Source organism: Macaca mulatta, chromosome 8 (assembly GCF_049350105.2).
Source record: "Macaca mulatta isolate MMU2019108-1 chromosome 8, T2T-MMU8v2.0, whole genome shotgun sequence".
Classification (NCBI taxonomy): Eukaryota; Metazoa; Chordata; class Mammalia; order Primates; family Cercopithecidae; genus Macaca; species Macaca mulatta.
The window spans coordinates 155,287,785-155,313,366 of NC_133413.1; the positions used below are offsets into that span (position 1 = coordinate 155,287,785).

The 25,582-nt window shown below is 47.4% G+C and overlaps 2 protein-coding genes and 1 long non-coding RNA gene across 20 annotated transcripts in view; 1 reads left to right on the forward strand and 2 right to left on the reverse strand.

Moving 5' to 3' along the window:
- COMMD5 (COMM domain containing 5) overlaps positions 1 to 21,551 on the reverse strand; it is a 29,962-nt gene extending 8,411 nt beyond the window's left edge. Inside the window, exon 1 of the mRNA XM_077942526.1 lies at positions 21,458 to 21,551. The gene's annotated coding sequence lies outside the window, so the exon portion shown is untranslated. The remainder of the gene's footprint in view (positions 1 to 21,457) is intronic.
- Positions 1 to 25,582, forward strand: part of LOC144330928 (uncharacterized) — a 35,324-nt gene that overhangs the window by 5,539 nt on the left and 4,203 nt on the right. Inside the window, exon 3 of the long non-coding RNA XR_013397633.1 lies at positions 7,796 to 7,918. This is a non-coding gene — a long non-coding RNA (uncharacterized LOC144330928). The remainder of the gene's footprint in view (positions 1 to 7,795; positions 7,919 to 25,582) is intronic.
- Positions 1 to 25,582, reverse strand: part of ZNF250 (zinc finger protein 250) — a 49,887-nt gene that overhangs the window by 4,985 nt on the left and 19,320 nt on the right. For 11 of the 18 annotated variants that reach the window (XM_028852232.2, XM_015146215.3, XM_077942544.1 and 8 more), the window contains one exon: positions 22,226 to 23,918. In XM_028852232.2, coding sequence (XP_028708065.1) covers positions 22,597 to 23,918 — 1,322 coding nt within the window. In that variant the 3' untranslated portion in view covers positions 22,226 to 22,596. 18 annotated transcript variants of the gene reach the window in all.

Consider the following 25,582-nt stretch of genomic DNA (forward strand, 5'->3'; position numbering starts at 1 on the left):
TGTAGTCCCAGCTACTCGGGAGACTGAGGCGGAGGATTGCTTGAGCCTAGAAGGTGGAGTTTGCAGTGACCTGAGATTGTACCACTGCACTCCAGCCTGGGTGATGTTAGGTTTTGAAGGGAAGGCAAGGGTTAAAGAATCACACACAGACACACGGCGGCTTAACAGCAACACAGGTATGTTGCAAAAACCTGTGGAGATGGGAGACCAGCTTAGTGCCAGAGCCCATTGACTACTTACAGGCTGGGGCAATTTATAGGCCTGCGTGGGAGAGGTCGGGGCCGGGGGGCATGGCCTGCTTCCTGGGAAAATGTTGATAACATGTTCTCAGGATGAGGCGGTTCTGGCCCTTGTTCCGGCAGAATGGGGTGTTCCTTGCACTTTCTCCCAGCAGAATATAAGAGGCAGGCTGTTTCTCACCACCCAAATCCCCGTGGAATGTTTCATTTTGAACAAGGTCTGCAAAATGGTGGGGTCATACAAAATGGTGCAAGTTGGACTAACATTCTTGCTTTATACTTTATTTTTTATTTTTATTTTTTTGACAGTCTCACTCTGTCGCCCAGGCTGGAGTGCAGTGGTGCGATCTCAGCTTACTGCAGCCTCTGCCTCCTGGGTTCAAGTAATTCTCCTGCCTCAGGCTCCTGAGTAGCTGGGACTACAGGTGTGCGCCACCACACCTGGCTAATTTTTGTATTTTTAGTAGAGACGGGGTTTCACCATGTTGGCCAGGCTAGTCTCAAACTCCTGACCTCAAGTGATCTGCCTGCCTCAGCCTCCCAAAGTGTTGGGATTACAGGTGTGAGCCACCGCTCCTGGCCACCTACTTTTGTATAAAGGGAAGAGGGTGGTGGTTGATTATCTGGCTGCTTCCTGCGGAATAGGGGTGCTGTGATCAGGATTTGGGTTTTGAAGCAGTGGGTGTCTGACTTCAGAGTCACTTTCCTGGAGGTGCTGATACTGGACTTGGCGGAGTAGGATCATATCAGTGTCTTTCTGGGTGGCTGCCTGGACAAGGGAGTTCAGCCTTCGGGAGGTAAAGTGGGATATGAAGGTGAGTACACACAGGCCAACTGTTAGGAGGAAGAAAATTAGGGGCCTAAGAAGAGGTTACCCAAGGTATCCACATTAGGAGGGACGACCCCTGCCTCCAAGAGTTAGTGGCTTGATGTTGGATTTCTGCAGCCCTGTCTCGGAGCCTGTGGGCTGTGTCTCGAACAGTGCCGTATTCATGAACATTTAAACAGCCTTCTTGGAGATCCACACATGTGCACCCCTTCTCAGTGGCTGACAGGTCTATAGTCCTTCGGTTCTGGAGAACAACTCCCACAGGGGAACCTACCTGCCTTTGGAGGCTTGTGATGGAAGTAGGCATGTCCTCTAGGTATTATAGAGGACTGCAGAGATTTTTATATATGTAAAAGGCAGCTGAGGCTGACACACCCAACCCGCCATTCTGGTGCCAGGTTCGACAGAGAGGAGGAAGGAGATGTAGAGCCAGCTTAGCGTGCTCGTGCTCAGAGGAGGAGGAAAGAGGGAGATCCTGAATGGTTTGGTTGTTAGGCAAAATGTTAATGTTTGGAGATTGGAACACCAGGGTGTATGTTTGTAACCCAGCTGCCGGCAGGCAAAGATAAGTTTGTTTCATACAGAAAGAAAAGGTGGGGAGGGGGTTGGCAGGCTAAAGTTGTAAGCGAAGGTAGCGAGCTGTGAGAAGATGGGGGGGTGAACCCTGAACAAATGTTTTGTTCCAACTTTTTTTTTTTCCAGGTTGAATAGCTGTTCACAAGGGTAACCCCTGTGAAGGCCAGATAAGGGATGTTGCTGGGGGAGGAGGTGAAGGCTGTTGAGTTTCGGAGAGAGAAATAGGTTTTCGTTAACAAGTGGCTATTGCAGTACAGGCAGGGCAGAAGGATATAGGTTGCAGCTGAGGGAATTGTGTGTGCATTTTTTCCAGGGAGCGCCCTTGAGTTGGATACATGGAGAGCGAGCGGTGCTGGCAGAGAGGGGAGGGGTTGGTAAGAGGTATTTTATGGAATCCAGCTTGTAACATGTTTAGAGGTTACGAGGCAAAGGAGGGTAACAGCCCTGTGCGTGACGGTCTGGGTGGATTTGATGGATTGCGGGGAAAGGTGTTCTGCCGAACAAGATTATAAACAGGTTTTGGGAATGAATTGGCAGAGTAGGGGAGATGCAGGTTTATTTTGGACCAAGTTTCTGTAGTTAGGTTAACAGGAAGGGCTGTGAACTGCTGGATTTGTGTGGACAAACAAATTTAACAGTTGGAAGAAAGAGGGGAGTGTGACTGATTTAAGAGCAATGTGTGAGGCTGACGAAGGGGACCTGGCTGCCAGAGGTTGGGGGTGAGGACTTAGCATATCCACAAAGGACAAAATGAAAAAAGGTGATTTGAGTAGGAGTGAAATTCTGAAAGGTGCCCTGTAACCATAGCTCCTGGATTGATGTGAGGAATTCGAGTGGAGTATCCAGGGACGTGGGGAGGGAGAGATCTGAAACAAGGTATGAGATAAAAGATTTGAAATTGGAGGCGGAGAGTGTTACGGACCAGGGCCTTCTGGATAGGCAACTTCTGCAACTCTTGTTAAGCACAGGGAGGTTGGTCCTGTGAGGGGGAAGAATATTTTTTGCGGGGGGAGAAAACTTCTGGATGTGGATCTGGAGCTTTTCTTAGTTTGGAATGGTGTATCCAGTGTGGAAAGTGTGTTAGCTTTGCCGCTGTGGGAGTAGCTAGAATAACCTGCTGAGGACTCGTCCACTTAGGTAGGAGAGGGGAGGAGGAGTCTGTGATCCAGACCCAGTCTCCACTGGTTGTAGGGACAGGAACCAGTGTTTTGAGGATGGACTTTCAGGCGGAGGCAAGTAAGCGTTTGTGGACTGTCTATTAGATGGTGAGAGAGGTGTAATGCTGGCCAAGTATCCCATGCAGAAGGGCGGGGAGATAAGGGAGATTTTGGAGGATAAAGGGATGTCCATACATATGTTCAAATGGGCTTAGGCTGAGGGGCTTGTGAGGAATGGCTTATAAAGGCATGAGGAGAAGTGAAGTTTAGGCCATTTTAACCTCTAGGGAGAGTTTGGATAACTGTTGTTTTAGAAGGCCATTGGCCCATTCAATCTTACCTGAAGATTGGGGGCAATAAGGAATATGGAAGGCCCATTTGATGTTTAGAGCCTTTGCCAGCTGTTGGTTAACCTGTGAGACAAATGTTGGCCTGCTGTCTGCCTGGATGAAAGAGGGGAGTCCAAACCGGGGGACAATATGGGTGAGGAGAATAGAAGTGACAGTTTGCTTTTTCAGTAGTAGTAGTAGTGGTAGGAAAAGCCTCTATACATCCATACGATCTACTATTGTCAGAAGGTTCTGGACTTATTTTACAGGGAGCATGCAGGTGAAGGTGATTTGCCAGTCCTGTCCTGGCAGGTGTCCTCGGGCCTGGTGTGTGGGGAAAGGGGGTGATCTGATGGCATCCTGAGGGGAAGTTTGAGTGCAAAGGGAACATGCCTTAGTGATATCTTTGAGATTGGTGGCCATGGTGGGAGAATGTATACGTTTTTAAGAGCTGAAGTAGAGGGAGGCAACCAGCATGGAAATGGTTGTGCACATATAAAAGTACAGAAGGTTGTTTTTTTTTTGGAGACAGAGTCTTGCTCTGTCACCCAGACTGGAGTGCAGTGGCGTGATCTTGGCTCAATGCAAACTCCGCCTCCCGGGTTCAAGCAGTTCTCTGCCTCACCCTCCTGAGTAGCTGGGATTACAGGCGCATGCCACCACACCTGGCTAATTTTTGTGTTCTTAGTAGAGATGGGGTTTCACCATGTTGGCCAGGCTGGTTTTGAACTCCTGACCTTGTTTACACCTGCTTCAGCCTCCCAAAGTGCTGGGATTACAGGCGTGAGCCACCATGTCTGGCCCAGGAGGTTTTTAAAACTTGGCCAAGACAATTTTAGCACTGAGGTAGAACCATTTTTTCCTGAATGGCACCAGCCAGGACAAGTGAGGTTTGTTCCTCCTGGGTATATACAGGGTATATGCTGGGAAAACTGGGCAATAATGATGGGGTTTAAGGGCTGCCTGCTGGGCTACCTAATTTGCTAAAAAATTTCCCTTGGTTACGGCATTTGTAGCCTTTTGGTGTCCCTTACAGTGGATGATGGTGGCCTGCAGTGGTAGTTTAGCTGCCTCCACCAGCTTGTGTGTGTTTGCCATTTACTATGGGGGTTCCTTTTAGCTAGGAAACTCCTTTCCTGCCAGATTAAGGTGTGAGAATGTAGGATGCGGTATGCATATTTGGTATTGGTGTAATTTTTTTCTTTTTTCCTGTAACGGAGTCTCGCTCTGCTGCCTAGGCTGGAGTGCAGTGGCACAATCTTGGCTCACTGCAACCTCCACCTCCCAGGTTCAAGCAATTCTGCCTCAGCCTCCCGAGTAGCTGGGACTGCAGGTGCCCACCACCATGCCCGGCTAATTTTTGTATTTTCAGTGGAGATGGGGTTTCACCATGTTGGCCAGGCTGGTCTCAAACTCCTGACATCGTGATCTGCCCGCCTTGGCCTCCCAAAGTGCTGGGATTACACGTGTGACCCACCATGCCGGGCAGGAATCAGTGTAAATGTTAACCCTCTTTCCCTTTGTTAGGGTGAGGGCCCTGGTTAGGTCATCTATCTCTATCTGTTGAGAGGTAGTTCTGCCTGTTGCGAGGTAGTATTGGGGGGAGAGCATTGGATTCTAGGAGTTTATTTTGGCAACGATGTTGTAACCAGATGCTGGACATGGCTTCTTTTTTTTTTTTTTTTTTTTGAGACGGAGTCTCACTCTGTAGCCCAGGCTGGAGTGCAGTGGCCGGATCTCAGCTCACTGCAAGCTCCGCCTCCCGGGTTCACGCCATTCTCCGGCCTCAGCCTCCTGAGTAGCTGGGACTACAGGCGCCTGCCACCTCGCCCGGCTAGTTTTTTGTATTTCTTAGTAGAGACGAGGTTTCACTGTGTTAGCCAGGATGGTCTCGATCTCCTGACCTCGTGATCCGCCCATCTCGGCCTCCCAAAGTGCTGGGATTACAGGCTTGAGCCACCGCGCCCGGCTGGACGTGGCTTCTTTAAAGAGCTTCTGTTAATGAACCATGTAGTTGTTCCCTGCAAAGGGGCTTCTGAAATGTGTTGGAAGAGGGAGGGGAGGGAGCCTAAGAGGTCCAGGGAGGACTGAGACAGCTCAGAGTCAGAGGTGTTTACAGGGAGGAGGGCGGGAGGGTTGAGAGCTTTACCTTTCTGGAAGGTGATTAGATGGTTTCCTATGAATAAGGTGTGTACCTGCTGTAAGCAGGATGGTGGGAGGGATAGAAGAGATTGACGGCTTCTGAGGTACTGTAGGTTATGATGTGTTGGTAGAGTGAGTTTCTGAGCTGCCTCCGAGGCCAGCAGTGTGGCCCACCCAAGATTTTTAGGCAGGGTGGCCAGCCCTGGACGACAGAGTCTGGTTGTTTTGAGAGGCACGTCATGGCTTGTGTTTGGCAAAAAGTTTAAGAGCAAGCCCTTATCAGAATGAACACGCAGAGTAACTGGCTTGGGGGGTTGGGCAGTCCCAGTTCTGGGGCCATGGAAAGGGTATTGTTTAGTTTTTTTAAAGTGTGAATTGACGGAACAAGCCGGGTTCAGAGGCTCTAGGCTGGGCCCACGTGAGGCCATGTAGAGCAGCTTGGCCAGCAAACAGAAGTTGGGAATCCACAGCCGGAGGTATCCCACGAGGCCCAAGAAGGAGAGGAGGTCCTTCTTTGTGTGGGAAGGGGCAATGTCTTGAATTAGCTCCTTTTGTTGGGTTGGGATGGCCTAAGAATTAGAGGTTAGAACTCAGGTGAGTGACCTGGGTTTGAGTGAGTGACCTGGGTTTGGTCTACCTGAGACTTTGCTGGTGAGACCCAATATCTTTACCTATGGAGGAAGTTTAAAAGCTGAGTGGTGTGTTGGACAGACTGGTTAAGGGAGGGGCTACAGGGAAGTAGGTAATTGACTTATTGGGGGAGGGTGCTAGGAGCAATGGGAAGTTCAGCTAGGTCCTTGGTGAGGGCCTGTCTGAATCGGTGGGGGCTGTCCCGGAACCCTGGTGGGAGTATGGTCCACGTTAGTTGGGTGGACGTGTGGGTATTAGGATCTGACCAAGTGAAAGCAAAAATACTTTGGGAAGCCGAATTTAAGGGAATAGTGAAAAAAGTGTCCTTTAAATCCAATACAGAGAAGTGTGTGGTAGAAGAGGGACTATGGGAGAGTGGCATATGCGAAATGAGAGTGGAGTGTTGGATGCACTGATATTACCACCTGGTTAACAACTCAGAGATCCTGGACCAAGTGATAGGATCTTGAGAATTTGAGCTTGTAAAAGTTTACAGATAATAGGTTTGAGGCCCCTGAGGCTGCCTGGGTTAGGGGATATTGAGACTGATGATGGAAAACAGAGTGGTTTTGGAGGGTTATTTACCTGGGATGTGATGTGTGGCTATTGTGGGTTTAAAAATGTTCCAGGCCGGGCGCGGTGGCTCAAGCCTGTAATCCCAGCACTTTGGGAGGCCGAGACGGGCGGATCACGAGGTCAGGAGATCGAGACCATCTTGGCTAACACGGTGAAACCCCGTCTCTACTAAAAAATACAAAAAACTAGCCGGGCGAGGTGGCGGGCGCCTGTAGTCCCAGCTACTCGGGAGGCTGAGCCAGGAGAATGGCGTAAACCTGGGAGGCGGAGCTTGCAGTGAGCTGAGATCTGGCCACTGCACTCCAGCCTGGGGGACAGAGCGAGACTCCGTCTCAAAAAAAAAAAAAAAAAAAAAAAAAAGTTCCAAATTTCAGGATTAACAGAAGGTAAGAGGCTGGATAATGAGAATGAGGGGGAGAAGGAAGCGTCCGAGTGGCAGAGTAAAATAAAAGGAGCGGAATTGCAGGAGGCAGATTGTATGGAGGCCTGGGATTTACTTAGTATGTCCCGCCCCAAGATAGGAGTGGGGCACTGAGGGATAACCAGGAAGGAGTGGGTGAAGGGGGTGTTGAATAGGTTGCATAATAGAAGACCAGTCTGTTTGTGCCTAGAGGGGATTCCATCAACTCCCACAATAGAGATAGAAGAACTGAGGAGGGGTCTGGAATATTCTAATAAGACAGAGTAACTAGTCCCTGTATCCAATAGGAAAGACATGGGCTTACCAGAGACTGACCCTGGGTTCCGAGGTGGTGATGGCAGCTGGGGTGGCGGGCCCCTGGCCCCATCAGTCTTCGGTTACAGGTGGTGAAGCAGATGAGGAGCTTTGCTGAACACAGTCCCACTTCCAGTGTTCCTTGATGCCACAGATGGGGCAAGGTTTTGAGAGTAGGCCTTTGCCCAGTGGCTCTGTTGGCTGCACTTAAAACAGGCTTCTGGTGGAGTTTGTTGCAGGGTTGAGGATTTCTGTACATGTTGGGAACTCTGTTGAATGGCAGCTGCCAACATCTGGCATTTAGCCTTGTCTCTTTTTAACTTTTCCTCTCTATTGTTAAAGACCTTAAAGGCCACTTTGATTAAGTCTCTTTAGGAGGTTTGAGGGCTATTCTCCAGTTTTTAAAGTTTCATTAGAATGTCTGGAGCTGACCGGAAAATGAAGTGTAAATGGAGGTAGATTCTTCCCTTATTGGCATTAGGGTTCAAGGTGGCATATTTAGGTGTGGCATATTTAGGTATGGCCTCTGAAAGGCAGAAGAAAAGAGCAGGAATGGCTTTATTTATTTATTTTTGAGACAGAGTTTCGCTCTTTTTGCCCAGGCTGGAGTGCAATGGCATGATCTCGGCTCACCACAACCTCTGCCTCCCAACTAGCTGAGACTCGGACTGGCTCTCCTTGCTCCTCAAGCTTGCAGACAGTCTATTGTGGGACCTTATGATTGTGTAAGTTAATCCCCTTTATACAAGCATGTGCCACCGTGCCTGGCTAATTTTTTTTTTTTTTTAAGTACAGATGGAGTTTCTCCATGTTGGTCAGGCTGGTCTTGAACTCCTGACCTCAGGTGATCTGCCTGCCTTGGCCTCCCAAAGTGCTGGGATTACAGGTGTGAGCCAGCATGCCTGGCCAGGAATGGCTTTATTTATGCCAGCTAGGAGGCATATCATATGGCCTTATTTCTATCTGTCTGCAGAAGTTGCCTGATAATCCCAACTGGGGTCAGTTCTGGGGATAGTTAGGGTCCATACTGGGTTATGAGCAGCATTTTTTTGGTGGAGGGTGTCTACGTGGGTCTGGGCAGCTATCCAGATGCATTCCCTGTCCTCAGGGGTGAGGGTGCAGGAGAGGATGACATATATGACATGCCAGATAAGGTCATGAAATTGAGTGACATACAGAAATTCTTTGAGGAAGGAGGTGGGATCTGTGCAAAAGGAGCTGAGTCTCTTTTTAAGCTGAGAGAAGTTGAACTCAGATTATGCCTTTGGTCCCTGTGACCTCCTGCAAAGGGAGAACTTTGGAGGGCCTTTGACCGTGTGCCTGGTTTTTGGTGGAAGGGGGCTGGGCATGTGCCTAGTTTGTTAGCCAGGTTGAAATTAGAGGAAGAAGGCTTGTCTGGAGGAGAAGGCGTTTTTGTGGGTTTTTTGTTGAGGAGGAAGATTTGAAAAGATGAACGGGATTGGCAGAGAGAGAGAGTGAGCCAGGAACACAGATAAGCAAAGCACCTCAGATCATTTATTATTTTGTTGGAGGAAGTCTTTTAGATTATGTTAGATTTGGAAATTGAATGTTTTGGTTTTTGGTATTGACTATTATTGTCCAGTTTACACGGGGACTAGGCAACATTACAGGGGAAAGTACAGAGGAAAGTAAAGTGTTCAGTTTTTTGTTTTTGTTTCGAGACTGAGTCTCGCTCTGTTGCCCAGGCTGGAGTGCAGTGGTGCAATCTCGGCTCACTGAAAGCTCCACCTCCTTGCAGAAGGTGGGTTCAAATGATTCTCCTGCCTCAGCCTCCCAAGTAGCTGGGATTACAGGCGCCTGCCACCATACCCGGCTAATTTTTGTATTTTTAGTAGAGACAGGGTTCCACCATATTGGCCAGGCTGGTCTCGAATTCCTGACCTTGTGATCTGCCCACCTTGGCCTCCCAAAGTGCTGAGATTACAGGCATGAGTCACTGAGCTCAACCAGCAAGGCATTCAGTTTTAATGCAGTTTGCCAAGCCCTGGGCTTGGAGGTTCTGGATGAAGCATCCAAGAGTGGTGTCTTGAAGAGGTTTTCAGGAGTCTTGCCCCATACTGCTGGCCAGAGAGTGAGAAATTTAGAGGATGGAAGTACCCCAGAGGGAAGTGAATACTCTGGAGGGGAGTAAGTACCCCGATTCCTCCTGGGAGAAGGGACATAGGAGAGCCAGGACGTCCCTACAGCTCTTTGCAGTCCCCCAGAGGCTGCAGTGGCCAGAGTGGTGAGTGTTCTGATGGCGTCCCCTCAGAGGGCAGGCCACAGTCACCTGGTGACCAGGGAGACCTCTTACCCAGTGCTGGAATTTTCTGGTGAACCCCCAGAAATATGAGAGGAATCCAGAAAGGAAAAAAAGGGAGACTCACCCACTAATTGGAGATGGGTATTGGATGTGATATCCAGCAATGAGATTGATACTTGCTGGAGCTGCCTGGAAAGGGGAAGGAAGCAAAAAGAGGATGAAGAGTTTGATCAGGATCTGGAAGTCAGCCAGAGAAGAAGAGAGAATAAAGGAACAGGACTGGGAATAGGGAGTCCCCTCAGGATGTGGAAGCAGGCCTGGGTCTGGTTTTTGCTGCTTGCTGCTTTCCAGGTTGCAAGAAAAGATTTACCCATTTAGAACCCAATCCCCATCCTGGGTTTTGGCATCAAAATGTTAGGTTTTGAAGGGAAGGCGAGGGTTAAAGAATCACACACACACATACACACAGAGAGAGAGAGAGACAGAGAGAGAGAGATTGTAGCTCAACAACAACACAGGTATATTGCAAAAACCTATAGAGATGGGGGATGAGCTTAATTCCAGAGCCCACAGCTGCTTACAGGCTGGGGAAATTTATAGGTGTGATGGTTAATACTGGAGAAACATGAAAAGCCAAGACTGGCCTAGCCTCCCAGCCTACATCTTTCTCCCATGCTGGATGCTTCCTGCCCTCCAACATCTCACTCCAGGTTCTTCAGTTTTGAGACTCGGACAGGCTCTCCTTACTCCTCAAGCTTGCAGACAGCCTATTGTGGGAAATTGTGATTGTGTAAGTTAATACTCCCCTTTATATATCTATTCCATTAGTTCTGTCCCTCTGGATAACTCTGACTAATACAGATTTTGCTACCAGGAGTGGTTCTGGAGGAACAGAATATTAAGGATGGAGTTCTTTTGTTGGTTTTGGGGTTTCTGGATTTGGCTGGTTAATATGATTAAACCCCAAAATGTTAAGGACTCTACTTCTAATAGTATGGAGAACACTGATAGTCCTTGGCGTAAACTGTTTAGAGAGTTATGCAAAATAAATGCATTTGACGCTCCTGATTCACGGCTCATGAGAGGCAAGGAGTTTGGTAACTCTATACATAATACCTTTGACTATATGTGGAGAACCAAGGAACATGATGAAGCTGGTTGGTTGCTCCTAAGTTCAGTGGACAAGGTGATGAAAGAAAATGATGGCTGGACCAGGTGCGGGGGCTCATGCCTGTAATCCCAGCACTTTGGGAGGCTGAGGCGGGCAGATCATGAGGTCAAGAGATCAAGACCATCCTGGATAACACGGTGAAAACCTGTCTCTACTAAAAATACAAAAAATTATCCAGGAGTGGTGGGTGGTGGGTGCCTGTAGTCCCAGCTACTCGGGAGACTGAGGCAGGAGAATGGCATGAACCCAGGAGGCGGAGCTTGCAGTGAGTCAAGATTGTGCCATTGCACTCCAGCCTGGGCAACAGAGCGAGACTCCGCCTCAAAAAAAAAAAAAAAAAAAAAGAGGCCGGGCGCGGTGGCTCAAGCCTGTAATCCCAGCACTTTGGGAGGCCGAGGCGGGCGGATCACGAGGTCAGGAGATCGAGACCATCCTGGCTGACACGGTGAAACCCCGTCTCTACTAAAAAATACAAAAAACTAGCCGGGCGAGGTGGCGGGCGCCTGTAGTCCCAGCTACTGGGGAGGCTGAGGCAGGAGAATTGCGTGAACCCGGGAGGCGGAGCCTGCAGTGAGCTGAGATCCGGCCACTGCACTCCAGCCTGGGCGGCAGAGCGAGACTCCGTCTCAAAAAAAAAAAAAAAAAAAAGAAAAAAAGAAAGAAAACAATGGCCAGGCAGGGTGGCTCATGCCTGTAATCCTAGCACTTTGATAGGCCAAGGTGGGTGGATCACCTGAGGTCAGGAGGCAGAGGTCAGGTAATTAATGGAGTTTTAGCTCAGGTCCAACTTACAGTGGGTCCAGTGGGTCCCCAGACTCATCCTGTGGTCATTTTCCGAGTGCCAGGATGCATAATTGGCATAGACATACTTAGCAGCTGGCAGAACCCCTACATTGGCTCCCTGACTGGTAAAGACTATTATGGTTGGAAATGCCAAATGGAAGCCATTAGAGCTGCCTGTACTGAGAAAAGTAGTAAATCAGAAACTATTGAATCTCTGGAGGGAATGTGGAGATTAGTACCACTATCAAGGACTTGAAGGACGCAGGGGTGGTGACTCCCACCGCCTCCCCATCAACTTGCCCATTTGGCCTGTGCAGAAGACAGCTGGATCTTGGAGAATGACACTCATGGATTATCGTGGGCTAAACCAAGTGGTGACTCCACTTGCAGCTGCCGTACCAGGTGCGGTTTCATTGCTGGTGCAAATCAACAACCTCCTGGTGTTGGGAACAGGCCCCCCAAAATCTGGCCACAAACTGGCCCCAAAACTGCCATAAACAACATCTCTGCAGCACTGTGACATTTTCATGATGGCCATAACGCCACACTGGAAGGTTGTGGGTTTACTGGAATGAAGGCAAGGAACACCTGACCCACCCAGGGCGGGAAAACCGCTTAAAGGTGTTCTTAAGCCACAAACAATATAGCACAAGCGATCTGTGCCTTGAGGACATGCTCCTGCTGCAGATAACTAGCCAGACCCATCCCTTTGTTTCCCATAAGGGGTCCTTTTAGTTAATCTAATATCTATAGAAACAATGCTAATTACTGGTTTGCTGTTAATAAATATGTGGGTAAATCTCTGTTCGGGGCTGTCAGCTGTGAAAGCTGTGAGACCCCTGATTTCTCATTTCATGCCTCTGTATTTGTGTGTGTATGTCTTTAATTCCTCTAGCACTGCTGGGTTAGGGTCTCCCCAACCAAGCTGGTCTCGGCATCCTGGTACCTGGTATGCAACCATTGACTTGGCAAATGCCTTTTTCTCCATTCCTGTCCATAAGGCCCACCAGAAGCAATTTGTCTTCAGCTGGCCAGGCCAGCAATATACCTTTACTATCTTGCCTCGGGTGTATTAACTCTCCAGCTTTGCGTCGTAACCTTATTTAGAGAGAGCTTGATCACTTTTTGCTTCTGCAAGATGTCACACTGGTCCATTACATTGATGACATTATGCTGACTGGATCCAGTGAGTAAGAAGTAGCAAACACACTGGACTTACTGGTGAGACATTTGCATGCCAGAGGATGCAAAACAAATCTGACTAAAATTCAGGGACTTTCTACCTCGGTAAAATTTCTAGGGGTCTATGGTGTGGGGCCTGTTGAGATATTCCTTCTAAGGTGAAGGAAGCTGCATTTGGCCCCTCCTACAACCAAGAAAGAAGCATAATGCCTAGTGGGGTTATTTGGATTTTGGAGGCAACACATTCCTCATTTGGGTGTGTTACCCCAGCCCATTTATCGAGTGACCCAAAAGGCTGCCAGTTTTGAGTGGGGTCCAGAACAGGAGAAGGCTCTGCAACAGGTCCAGGCTGCTGTGCAAGCTGCTCTGCCACTTGGGCCATATGACCCAGCAGATCCAATGGTGCTTGAGGTGTCAGTGGCAGATAGGGATGCTGTTTGGAGCCTTTGGCAGGCCCCCACAGGTGAATCACAGCAGAGGCCTCTAGGATTTTGGAGCAAGGCCCTGCCATCTTCTGCAGATAGCTACTCTCCTTTTGAGAGACAGCTCTTGTCCTGTTACTGGACTTCGGTGGAAACTGTATGTTTGACTATGGCTCATCAAGTCACCATGTGACCTGAACTGTCTTTCTTGAACTGGGTGCTTTCTGACCCATCTAGCCATAAAGTGGGTCATGCACAGCAGCATTCCATCATCAAATGGAAGTGGTATGTACATGATCGGGCTCAAGCAGGCCCTGAAGGCACAAGTAAGTTACATGAGGAAGTGGCTCAAATGCCCATGACTCCACTCCTGCCCCCCTGCCTTCTCTCCCCCAGCCTGCACTGATGGCCTTATGGGGAGTTCTCCATGATCAGTTGACAGAGGAAGAGAAGACGAGGCCCTGGTTCATAGATGGTTCTGCACGATATGCAGACACCACCTGAAAGTGGACAGCTGCAGCACTACTGCCCCTTTCTAAGACATCCTTGGAAGACAGCGGTGAAGGGAAATCTTCCCAGTGGGCAGAACTCTGAGCAGTGCACCTGGTTGTGCGCTTTGCATGGAAGGAGAAATGGGCAGATGTGTGATTATATACTGATTCATGGGCTGTAGCCAATGGTTTGGCTGGATGGTCAGGGACTTGGAAGAAGCATGATTGGAAAATTGGTGACAAAGAAATTTGGGGAAGAGGTATGTGGGTGGACCTCTCTGAGTGGTCAAAAACTGTGAAGATATTTGTGTCTCATGTGAGTGCTCACCAATGGGTGACCTCAGCAGAGGAGTTTCATAATCAAGTGGATAGGATGACCCATTCTGTGGACACCACTCAGCCTCTTTCCCCAGCCACCCCTGTCATTGCCCAATGGGCCCATGAACAAAGTGGCCATGGTGGCCAGGATGGAGGTTACTCATGGGTTCAGCAACACGGACTTCCACTTACCAAGGCTGATTCGGCTACAGCCACTGCTGAGTGCCCAATTTGCCATCAACAGAGACCAACGCTGAGCTCTCAATATGACACCATCATTCCTCGGGGTGATCAGTCACCTACCTGGTGGCAGGTTGATTTACTGGACCTCTTCCATCATGGAAAGGGCAGAGGTTTGTCCTCACTGGCATAGACACTCTGGATATGGGTCTGCCTATCCTGCAGGCAATGCTTCTGCCAAGACTACCATCTGTGGACCTATGGAATGCCTCATCATCCACTGTTATGGTATTCCACACACCATTGCCTCTGACCAAGGCACTCACTTTATGGCTAAAGAAGTGTAGTAGTGGGTTCATTCTCATGGAATTCACTGGTTTTACCATGTTCGCCATCACCCTGAAGCAGGTGGATTGCTAGAATGGTGGAATGGCCTTTTGAAGTCACAATTACAATGCCAACTAGGTGACACTACTTTGCAAGGCTGGGGCAAAGTTCTCCAGAAGGCCGTGTATGCTCTGAATCAGTGTCCAATATATGGTACTGTTTCTCCCATAGCCAGGATTCATGGGTCCAGGAATCGAGGGGTGGAAGTGGAAGTGGCACCACTCACCATCACCCCTACTGATCCACTAGCAAAATTTTTGCTTTGTGTTCCCGTGACATTACATTCTGCTGGCCTAGAGGTCTGAGGTCTTAGTTTCAGAGAGAGGAATGCTGCTACCAAGAGACACAACAATGATCCCATTAAACTGGAAGTTCAGATTCCCACCTGGACACTTTGGGCTCCTCCTACCTTTAAGTCAACAAGCTAAGAGGGAGTTACAGTGTTGCCTGGGGTGCTTGACCTGGACTATCAAGATGAAATCAATCTACTCCACAACGGAGGTATGGAACAGTATGTGTGGAATACAGGCGATCCATTGGGGCATCTCTTAATATTACCATGCCCTGTGATTAAGGTCAGTAGGAATCTATAACAGCCCAATCCAGGCAGGACTACAAATGGCCCAGACCCTTCAGGAATGAAGGTTTGGGTCACTCCACCAGGAAAAAAACCATGGTCTGTGGAGGTGCCTGCTGAAGGCAAAGGAAATACAGAATGGGCAGTAGAAGAAAGTAGTGATCAATATCAGCTACAACCATGTGACCAGCTGCAGAAATGGGGACTGTAATTGTCATGAGTATTTTTCCTTCTTTTGTTAAAAACTTGTTTGTGTTGGCCAGACGCAGTGGCTCACGTCTGTAATCCCAGCACTTTGGGAGGCCAGTGTGGGCGGATCACAAGGTCAGGAGATTGAGAATATCCTGGCTAACACAGTGAAACCCCGTCTCTACTAAAAATACAAAAAATTAGCCAGACGTGGTGGTGGGTGCCTGTAGTCCCAGCTACTCGGGAGGCTGAGGCAGGAGAATGGCATAAACCCGGGAGGCGGAGCTTGCAGTGAGCTGAGATTGCACCACTGTACTCCAGCCTGGGCAACTGACCAAGACTCCATCTCAGAAAAAAACCCAAACATGTTTGTGCATGTATACACTTGCACTAAGAATATCTTCATTTTATTTCATTTTCCTTTATCATGTGACATAAGATTTATTGACTTCATGTCAGCATTTAAACATTAACTTTATGTAATAGTATTTGGGTTGGGGATTGGTTTGTTTCCAGTTGTACAAAAGATAGTTGTATTTTAGGCGTAATTATAATTATTATTGTCTTTATTTGAAGATTATGTATGATCTCAGGAGATGTGTATGGGTTCAAGTTGACAAGGGGTGGACTTGAGATGGTTAATACTGAGTGTCAACTTGATTGGATTGAAGAATGCAAAGTATTGATCCTGGGTGTGTATGCAAGGGTGTTGCCAAAGGATATCAACATTCGAGTCAGTGGGCTGGGGAAGGCATACTCACCCTTAATCTGGTGGGAACCATCTAATCAGATACCAGTGAATATAAAGCAAGCAGAAAAACATGAAAAGGAGAGACTGGCCTAGCCTCCCAGCCTACATCTTTCTTCCATGCTTGGACACTTCCTGCCCTGGAACATCAGACTTCCAAGTTCTTCCATATATATATATATATATGTGTGTGTGTGTGTGTGTGTGTGTGTGTGTGTGTGTGTGTGTGTGTGTGTATGTGTATGTATTCTATTAGTTCTGTCCCTCTAGAGAACCCTAATACACACTACTACCACCCAAAAGTTTCCCCCACTCCAGGGCAAGTCCAACTCCTAGACAAGACACTCCCAGCCTCTATCACCAGCCCCTCCGTATACTGAGTGGCTGTTGGTGGCCAGAGATTTCCCAGCCTGTTTTCTGGGAATGCCCCCTCTCCCTCAGGGATGCCTCAGGGCTGCCTGGCACATGCCAAGCCCAGTGTGCTGTCATCTTCCTCCAGAGAAGGGATGAGTCATACCACTGTCTCCTCACACCAGATATGGGATAGCCACAGCAGAAGCTGTTGCAGGAAGTCAGGGACCCCAAACGGAGGGACCAGCTGAAGCCATGGCAGAAGAATATAAATTGTGAAGATTTCACGGACATTTATCACTTCCCCTATAAATACTCTTGTGATTTCCTATGCCTGTCTTTAATCTCTTAATCCTGTCATCTTCATAAGCAGAGGATGTATGCCTCAGGACCCTGTGATGACTGCATTAACTGCACAAATTGTTTGTAAGGCATGTGTGTTTGAACAATGTGAAATCTGGGCACCTTAAGAACAGGATCACAGCGATTTCTCAGGGAACAAGGGAGGTAACTTTAAAGTCTGTGGGCCGGGCAGGACAGAGGCATATTTCTCTTATTACTGAAAACGGGTAAGAGAAGTATCGCTGAATTCTTTCCCCAGTAAGGAATATTAATTAACAGCCCTGGGAAAAGAATGCATTCCCAGGGTGGGGCCTCTGAAATGGCCGCTCTGGGGGTGTCTGCCTTATGCAGATGTAGATAGGGATGAAACACGCCCTAGTCTCCTGCAGCACCCCCAGGCTCGCTAGGATTAGGAAATTCCCGCCTGGCGAATGACAGTCAGACTGGTTCTCTGCTCTTGAACCTTGTTTATCAATGACAATGCATGCACAGTGGGACATGGAAGTTCATTAGTGATTCTAGTTTCGCCCTGACCTTGTGATCTCGCCCTGACCTCCTGCCTTGTGATCTTTTATTGCCCTTAAAGCATGTGACCTCTGTGACCCACACCCTTTTTGTGCACTCCCTCCCCTTTGAAAATTGCTAATAAAAACGTGCAGTTTTACGGCTCAGGGGGCATCAAGGAACCTGATGACATGTGATGTTTCCCCCAGACACCCAGCTTTAAAATTTCTCTCTCTTGTACTCTTTCCCTTTATTTCTCAGACCAGCTGACACTTAGGGAAATAGAAAAGAACCCACGTTGGGCCGGGCGCGGTGGCTCAAGCCTGTAATCCCAGCACTTTGGGAGGCCGAGACAGGCGGATCACGAGGTCAGGAGATCGAGACCAGCCTGGCTAACACAGTGAAACCCCGTCTCTACTAAAAAATACAAAAAACTAGCTGGGCGAGGTTGCAGGCTCCTGTAGTCCCAGCTACTCGGGAGGCTGAGGCAGGAGAATGGCATAAACCCGGGAGGCAGAGCTTGCAGTGAGCTGAGATCCGACCACTGCACTCCAGCCTGGGCGACAGAGTGAGACTCCATCTCAAAAAAAAAAAAAAAAAAACCCACGTTGAATATCGGGGGTGGGGTTTCCCCAGGTAAGAAGCCACTTTATGGCCCAGAGAAATTCCAGGGAAAAAGGATTATATTAATTGATAACATCATCAACAATGCATGAAAGCACACATCTTCTCATACCTGGTCATTACAGGATAATCTTTACTGATTAGTGGGTAGGTAGCATATTTGTTTTGGGATTGGCACACTTGAGCCTTTTCCAGGCTTCCATGGTTGTATATTCTCTTCTTTGGAGTGTTCTCTTCATGTCCCATGATCACTGATTTGTAGATCTTTATGCTAAAGTTATTGCTCTTTCTTCACTGCAAATACTTGTTCCAGTCACTACTTTTTTATTGGAAAGCGTCAGATTATACACAGAAATAAATTCCAGGCAGACTAAAATGTTTTCCAAAATAATAGAAAATTTGAAGAGAACCGTTTCAAATTCTTAGTAGCTGCTAGGAGAAACAATTTTAAAAGAAATATGTATGTATTTTTTGTGACAAGGTCTCACTCTGTTGTCCAGGCTAGAGTGCAGTAGTATGATCACAGCTCACTAGTCTTGAACTCCCAGCTTCAATCAATCCTCCCACCTTAGCCTCCTGCATATCTGGGACTACAGGCGCAAACCATCACACCCAGCTAATTTTTTTTTTTTAGAGAAGCATATTCACTATGTTGGTCTGGCTGGTCTTAAAGTCCTGGGCTCAAGCGATCTGCCCACCTCAGCCTCCCAAAGTGCTGGGATTACAGGTGTGAGCCATTGTGCCCAGCCGAAGAGAAGTATTTAAATACCTAAAACATACAGACTTCTGAATAAAACAAATCCAAAATAAAGGTGGAATGCTGCCAACAAATTAGAGGCAGCAGATAATGGTTGAGAAGGCTGCTATCAGCATGAAAGTTCAGGGCCCTGGCCTTTGATATTATATTCCAAAAAGGTAGATAGCCCATATGTTCCAGTAGGTCATGTGCCACCTTTCTCCTTGGAGAGAAGGAAGTGAGTGGCAAGAATACATGGCCTGGGAATCCTCCTCAGAAAGAAGGGCTTTGAAGCCCACTTCCTGGCTCCATGGACACCTGAGCCTGCATTCTCGCCAGTGGATCAATGGCAGCCTGACACAGCAAGAACAGGCAGAATGATATTAAGCTCACTTTAAGAAGGCAGGAAAACAAACTATACTTTTTGGAAGGATTTCCCTGAAAACCCTAGGTCACTGGAATCCAGAATAACTTGTACTGTGTAACTTGTCCTGTGATACACAGTCTTTCTAAACAAATGTCCCTGTGTATTGAATTTAACTGAATTATTCTCCTCTTAATTGGAATATGACTTTGTCTTTAATGATTAGAAATTGGGGCCTGAATAGTAGTGGGCACTGAGCAGCTACCACTGAGTCACATGCCAGCTACGGACTCAACTGACACGGGTTGGCAGCTTCCCTTCACAGAAGATTTAAGATAGCACCACAGTGTTCTCATTTTCTCTCTAAATTAACATTGATGTGATCTCAGGTTTCTGGACTTTCACCTCAGTGATCTCATCTAGGAACCTGAGTGATCTCTTCGCTCTGAAGTAACAACTCAGTAATCTCAGTTCCTCTTTGGACTATTACCTCAGTGATCTCAGCTCCATTCTGAAGTAACATCTTAGTGGTCATAGCTTTTCCCTAAAGTAACGTCTTTTTAAAGCATCACCCCTAGTGATCTCAACCTTTCTCTAAAGAATCACCTTAGTGATTTCAGCCACCTCTGAAGTAACACCTGTGTGATCTCAACTCCAGTAAACAACTGGATTTGTTTCATCTCCTTTCTAAAGTAACAGCTTAGTGATCTCATTTCCTTTCTGAAGAATCACATCTGCAGTCTCAGCCTCTGTTAAGTAACATCTCTGGGATCTCAGCTTCTAACACCTGAGGGATATCATCGTGGTCCTGAATAATACCTCAGTAATCTCAGCTCCTCCCTTAAGTAACACCTCATTGATATCAGCTTTTCTCTGAAGCAGAACCTCAGTGATCTCAGCTCCTAAGTAACATCTCAGCATTCTCATCTTTCTGATGGCACAATATAGTGATTTCACTTCCTTTATGAAATAGCAGTGACCTCCATTCTGGAGTTTCACGTTAGTGATTTCAACTTCTCTGAAGAGACACCTCTGTGATCTCAGCTTCTCTGAAGAATTACCTCAATGATCTCTAAAGTATTACCTTAGTGATCCCATTTACATTATTTCAGCTCCTCTGAAGTAAACCTCAGTGGTCAGAGCCACTCTGCAGTACCCATTAGTGATGTCTGTTCCTTTCAGAAGTAACACCCAGTGATCTCACCTCCTCTCTGATGAAACACCTCAGTGTACTCAGATCCTCTGAAGTAACACAGATTGTCTCTTTCTGAAGTGACACCTCAGTGATCTCAGCTCTTCTCCAAAGAAACAGTTACACTCTTGTCTTCTCTGAAGTAACACCTTAGTTATTTCATCTATCTGAAACACCACCTCAGGGAATGGACAACGCCTCTAAAGTTAACACCTCGGTTACCTGGGCTAATCTGAGGTTTCACTTCAGTGATCTCAGTCCCTCTGAAGTAACATCTCGGTAATAGTAGTTCCCCTGGAATTTCACTTCAGTGGTTTCAGTTGCTCTGAAGTAAAACACTAGTGATGTCAGCTCTCTTCTCAAGTTAACAAATCAGTTACCAGTTCCTCTCTGGAGTTAATACCTCACTGTTGTCAGTTTCTCTCACCAGTGTCTGTACACAGAAGGGGGAACAAGCATTTGTCTACATCGTGGTGTTTTGCTGTGGACTTAAGGATCAATGCCTGGATGGGCACAGTGGCTCATGCCTGTAATCCTAACCTTTTGGGAAGCTGAGGTGGGAGGATTGCTTCAGCCCAGGAGTTTGAGGCAGCGGTGAGCCATGATGGCACCGCTGCACTCCAACCTGGTGACAGAGCAAGACCGTCTGTAAAACAAACAAAAAGGAACAATATCCTAGTGCCTATTTCTTCCCTACCAAGCTGACAGATGTTGGGGGTGGGGGCCTGGGGTGAAAACAGCCCTTCTCTATCTCAAGCACTTAACATGTTGAGAATTTGAAGTGGCTTCAATCTCATACATTTGATTCCTTTGTAGCTGGCTGCTACCAGAAATGGTTCTGATTCAGTTTTAAGAACTGTATCCTTGGCCGGGCGCGGTGGCTCATGCCTGTAATCCCAGCACTTTGGGAGGCCAAGGCGGGCGAATCACCTGAGGTCAGGAGTCCGAGACCAGCCTGGCCAACATGGTGAAACCTCATCTCTACTAAAAATACAAAAATTAGTCGGGTGTGGTAGCAGGTGCCTGTAATTCCAGCTACTCAGGAGGCTGAGGAAGGAGAATTGCTTGAACCCAGGAGGTGAAGGTTGCAGTGAGCCGAGATCGTGCCATTGCACTCCAGCCTGGGGAACAGGAGCAAGACTTTGTCTCAAAAAACAAACAAACAAACAAACAAAAACTTAGAATAATTCTGAACAAATACAAATTTTTAATTATGAATAAACCAGATTCATCTTCATCACAGTAATATGGCAATGGAATCTAGACTCTTGAATCAGGAGTAAAAAAATGAAAAAAAAATCAAATAAAGGAATAGAAATATTAGAGATAGTAAAAGAGCTATCTGAATTTGAGAAATGTATGTTTTAAATATATCTACCAAAGAACAGTATTTTCAGCATTTTTTGGGAGAAATACCATAAGATGTAAAGAGGTACCCACTTGGTGTAACAGCTATGAGGTCTGCCGAGTGTGAAGCTCCCCTCCTTTGCCTGCATAGGAATTGAGACATCCTATGGTTTCTGGGGCACAGGATCTGCAGGTCATAAGGGCAGGTTTTGAGGAAAATACCCATTTTTGAGTTGAATTTTTACTAAAAAGTTAGCATATCCTTTCTGATCTTGAATAAAGTTAAAGCTCCAGAAAAAGGGTTTTCTAGGCCAGGCATGGTGCCTCATGCCTGTAATCCCAACACTTTCGGAGGCCAAGGTGGGCAGATCAGTTGAGGCCAGGAGTTCAAGACCAGCCTGGCCAACATGGTGAAACTCGTATCTACTAAAAATACAAAAATCAGCCAGGCATGGTGGGGCATACTTATAATCCTAGTTACTTGGGAGGCTGAGGCACAAGAAAAGCTTGAATCTGGGGGCGCAGAGACTGCAGTGAGCCAAGATCATGCCACTGCACTCCAGCCTGGGCAACAGAGCAAGACTGTCTCCAGAAAAAAAAAAAAAAAAAAAAAAAGGTTTCTAAATTTATGTAATTTCTCATTAATATATCTTTAGACTTTTTCCTTATTTCATACAAAACAGGTGTTTCCACACACTTAGGCTTTCCATCCATTTCACATGATACTTGATGAAAATATCTTTTTATATCACTTTATCCATATAACACTAGTGTTTTAAGAGAATACTGAAAATAGTCCAACTTTCAAATTTTAAGTGCAATAATTAGTATGGTTAATTGACATTTAGGAAGGGCATGTAATGTTCTTAGAAAAAGAACTTTATTTGGAATGTAAGATTTTATTGGGATAATAGTTCTTATGCCTTAAATTCCCTTAGTTCAAATAAACTAATGTCAAAGAAAAAATTATGGCTGTTTTTACCAAAATTCACCACAATGTTATGATTACTCTCCAATATAACTTCAAGATGTTGAGGAAAATAAAACAGGCAGTCTCTGAAGTTTTTCCACAGGAACAGCATGCTAAGTGCTTCTTTTTTGAGTTATTTTGTGACACTGAATCACCAAAGAAAGGCTTCCTATAGAGTTAACAGAAACTTCTCTTGGGCTGAAGGCTGCTTGTGGTTCCACGTGCAGTTTCTGTGAGAATGGATTCTTGTGTCAGCCATGGGTCACAACTTTCTGTGCACTTTCTGGTGCTGGATTAGGTGGCCGTGCTGGTTGAAGGCACGCCCACACTCCCCGCACTCGTAGGGCTTCTCGCCTGTGTGGATTCGCTGGTGCTGGATGAGCACTGAGTACTGGCTGAAGGCCTTCCCACAGCTATTGCACTCATAGGGCTTCTCGCCCGTGTGGGTCCTCAGGTGCACAATCAGAGTTGCTTTTAGGCTGAAGGCTTTGCCACATTCTGTGCACTGGAAGGGCTTTTCACCCGTGTGGATTCTCTCATGCTGGATCAGAGACCGGCGTGCACTGAAGGCGTGCCCACATTCACCACACACATAGGGTTTCTCCCCAGTGTGGACTCTCTGGTGCTGGATCAGGTGTGAGTGCTGAACGAAGGCCTTCCCGCATTCGTAGCATGCATAGGGCTTTTCCTCGGTGTGGATCCGCTCGTGATTCATCAGGGTGGACCGGTGGCTGAAGGTCTTCCCACACTCACTGCACTCATAGGGCTTCTCCCCGGTGTGCACGTTGTGGTGCTGAATGAGGACTGAGCGGTCGCTGAAGGCCTTCCCACACTCGCTGCACGTGTAGGGCTTCTCCCCGGTGTGGATCCTTTGGTGCTGCAGCAGTGTCCTCTTCACACTGAAGGTTTTCCCACACTCATTGCACCTGTGAGGCTTCTCCCCAGTGTGTACCCTCTGGTGGCTCCGCAGGACAGTGCTATGGTTGAAGGCTTTCCCACACAATGGACACACGTACGGCCTTTCTCCCGTATGGATCCGCTGGTGCTGAATGAGATGTGAGAGCTGAGTGAAGGCTTTCCGACACTCAAGACATTCGTGAGGCTTCTCTCCCGTATGTATCTTGTGATGCTGAGCAAGATCTGAGCTCACTCTAAAGGCTTTTCCACACTCATTACACTCATAGGGCTTCTCACCTGTGTGAATTCTCCTGTGTTTACTAAGGACTGAGCTCTGGCTGAAGGCCTTCCCACACACATTGCACACATAGGGCTTCTCTCCAGTGTGGATACGTTGATGCTGAAGGAGGTGAGAACTCCGGCCAAAGCACTTCCCACACTCAACACACATGTAGGGCCTCTCTCCACTAGGCACTGCCTGGTGTGGAGTGAGTGGCACGCTTTGGCTTAAGCCCTGAACTTCACGGTGGTCAACAGAGTTTGGACTCAGAAAGAAGCTTCGCTTTGTTTCATTATTTTCTTGATCAATCCTCCCCAAGGGTGTTTTCCCCAGAATCACTGTTTCCTCTGAAATTAATGGCTTCGGACTCAAGTCTGTATTTTGATTCTCTCCCTTGGTTTCACATTCTGAAAGAACAAATCCAAAATGAAAATGTTAACGCTACTCAAAACTGAAGAGCTAGTGCAACACTGAAACTGGCCTTGCTGATGAAGGTGCAAAATCCCTCAATGCACATGTCTGTGTGAGCTAGAGAGGAACAGAACCACCATAACTGTGTCAAACAACTAGAAATCTGAAGATAATGTTTCCAAACAGGAATGTGCCAAGGCTAATAGTGAGGTTTAAGAGAAAGGTGTAAACTCCAGTTTGAGGTCACACCCCTGTGTGGAGTCCACAGAACAGCAGGGCAACAGCCCAGTGGTGCCTGAGCCCTGCCCTCCCAGGGGTCCTCATGTGGACAGAGCTGAAATGCAGGCCCACATAACGTGGGTGCCCTGTGGGGCAGACAGCAGCACTTGGGCAGGCGTGAGGTGTGAGCTATTGTGAGCAAGTTGGGGGGTGCCATCTGGAGACCAATAGACATTGTACATGAGGTAGGGGTGGTGGTGCTGTTACCTCTTTGTGGAAAATAATTCCTCTCTCTCTTTTTTTTTTTTTTTTTTTGAGACGGAGCCTTGCTCTGTTATCCAGGCTGGAGTGCGGTGGTGCCATCTTGGCTCACTGCAACCCCCACCTCTCGGGTTCAAGCAATTCTCGTGTCTGAGCCTTCTGAGTAACTGGGATTACAGACGCACGCCACCATGCCTGGCTAATTTTTGTATTTTTAGTAGAGATGGGGTTTTGCCGTGTCGGCCAGACTGGTCTTGAACTCTTGACCTCAAGTGATTCACCCACCTCGGTCTCCCAAAGTACTGGGATTACAGGCGTGAACCACCGGGCCTGCCATGTGGAAGATAATTTCATGTGCAGAATGCAGTGGTAGGAGGAGGGGAGGGAAGGACAAGACTGAAGGTGCAGAGGGACATAATGGGAATCTGCTGCCAAGTTTAGGCCACAGATGAGACCTTCAGGAGCAGCAGCACAGATGGCGGGAAAGGCTGGAGTGGAGACCCTTTGGGGAGCAGGTTGAGTGCTCTGCAGGCTGACTGTGTGTGAGTGGGTGGGAGGTAAGAGGTGCTGAGGACAACAGTGATTTTTTTTTTTTTAGAGGAGTCTCGCTCTGTCACCCAAGCTGGAGTGCAGTGGCTACTATCAGAGCTCACTGCAGCCTCAAGCTCCTGGGGGGGCTCAAATGATCCTCCTGCCTTTGCCTCCCAAAGTGCTGGGATTACAGGCTTGAGCCATTGTGCCTGGCTCTAAACATTATTTTATTTTATTTAGTTATGCATGTTTCTGAGCTTTCTATAATTTCATGGAGCACAGACTTCTGGAACTTGTTTTCCCGTCAGCATTATGTTTTTGAGATATATCATGTTGTTGTACAGCAGTTATTCAATCATTTTCACTGCAGTATTTTCCATTATGTTAAAATACCATAGTTTATGTCTATTCTGTTTATGAACATAATTTTTTTTTTTGAGACAGAGTCTCACCCTGTCACCCAGGCTGGAGTGCAGTGGCATGATCTCAGCTCACTGCAACCTCTGCCTCCCGGGTTGAAGTGATTCTCCTGCCTCAGCCTCCCTGGTGGCTGGGATTACAGGCACATGCCACCATGGCCAGCTTTTTTTTTTTTTTTTTTTTTTTTGAGACGGAGTCTCGCTCTGTCGCCCAGGCTGGAGTGCAGTGG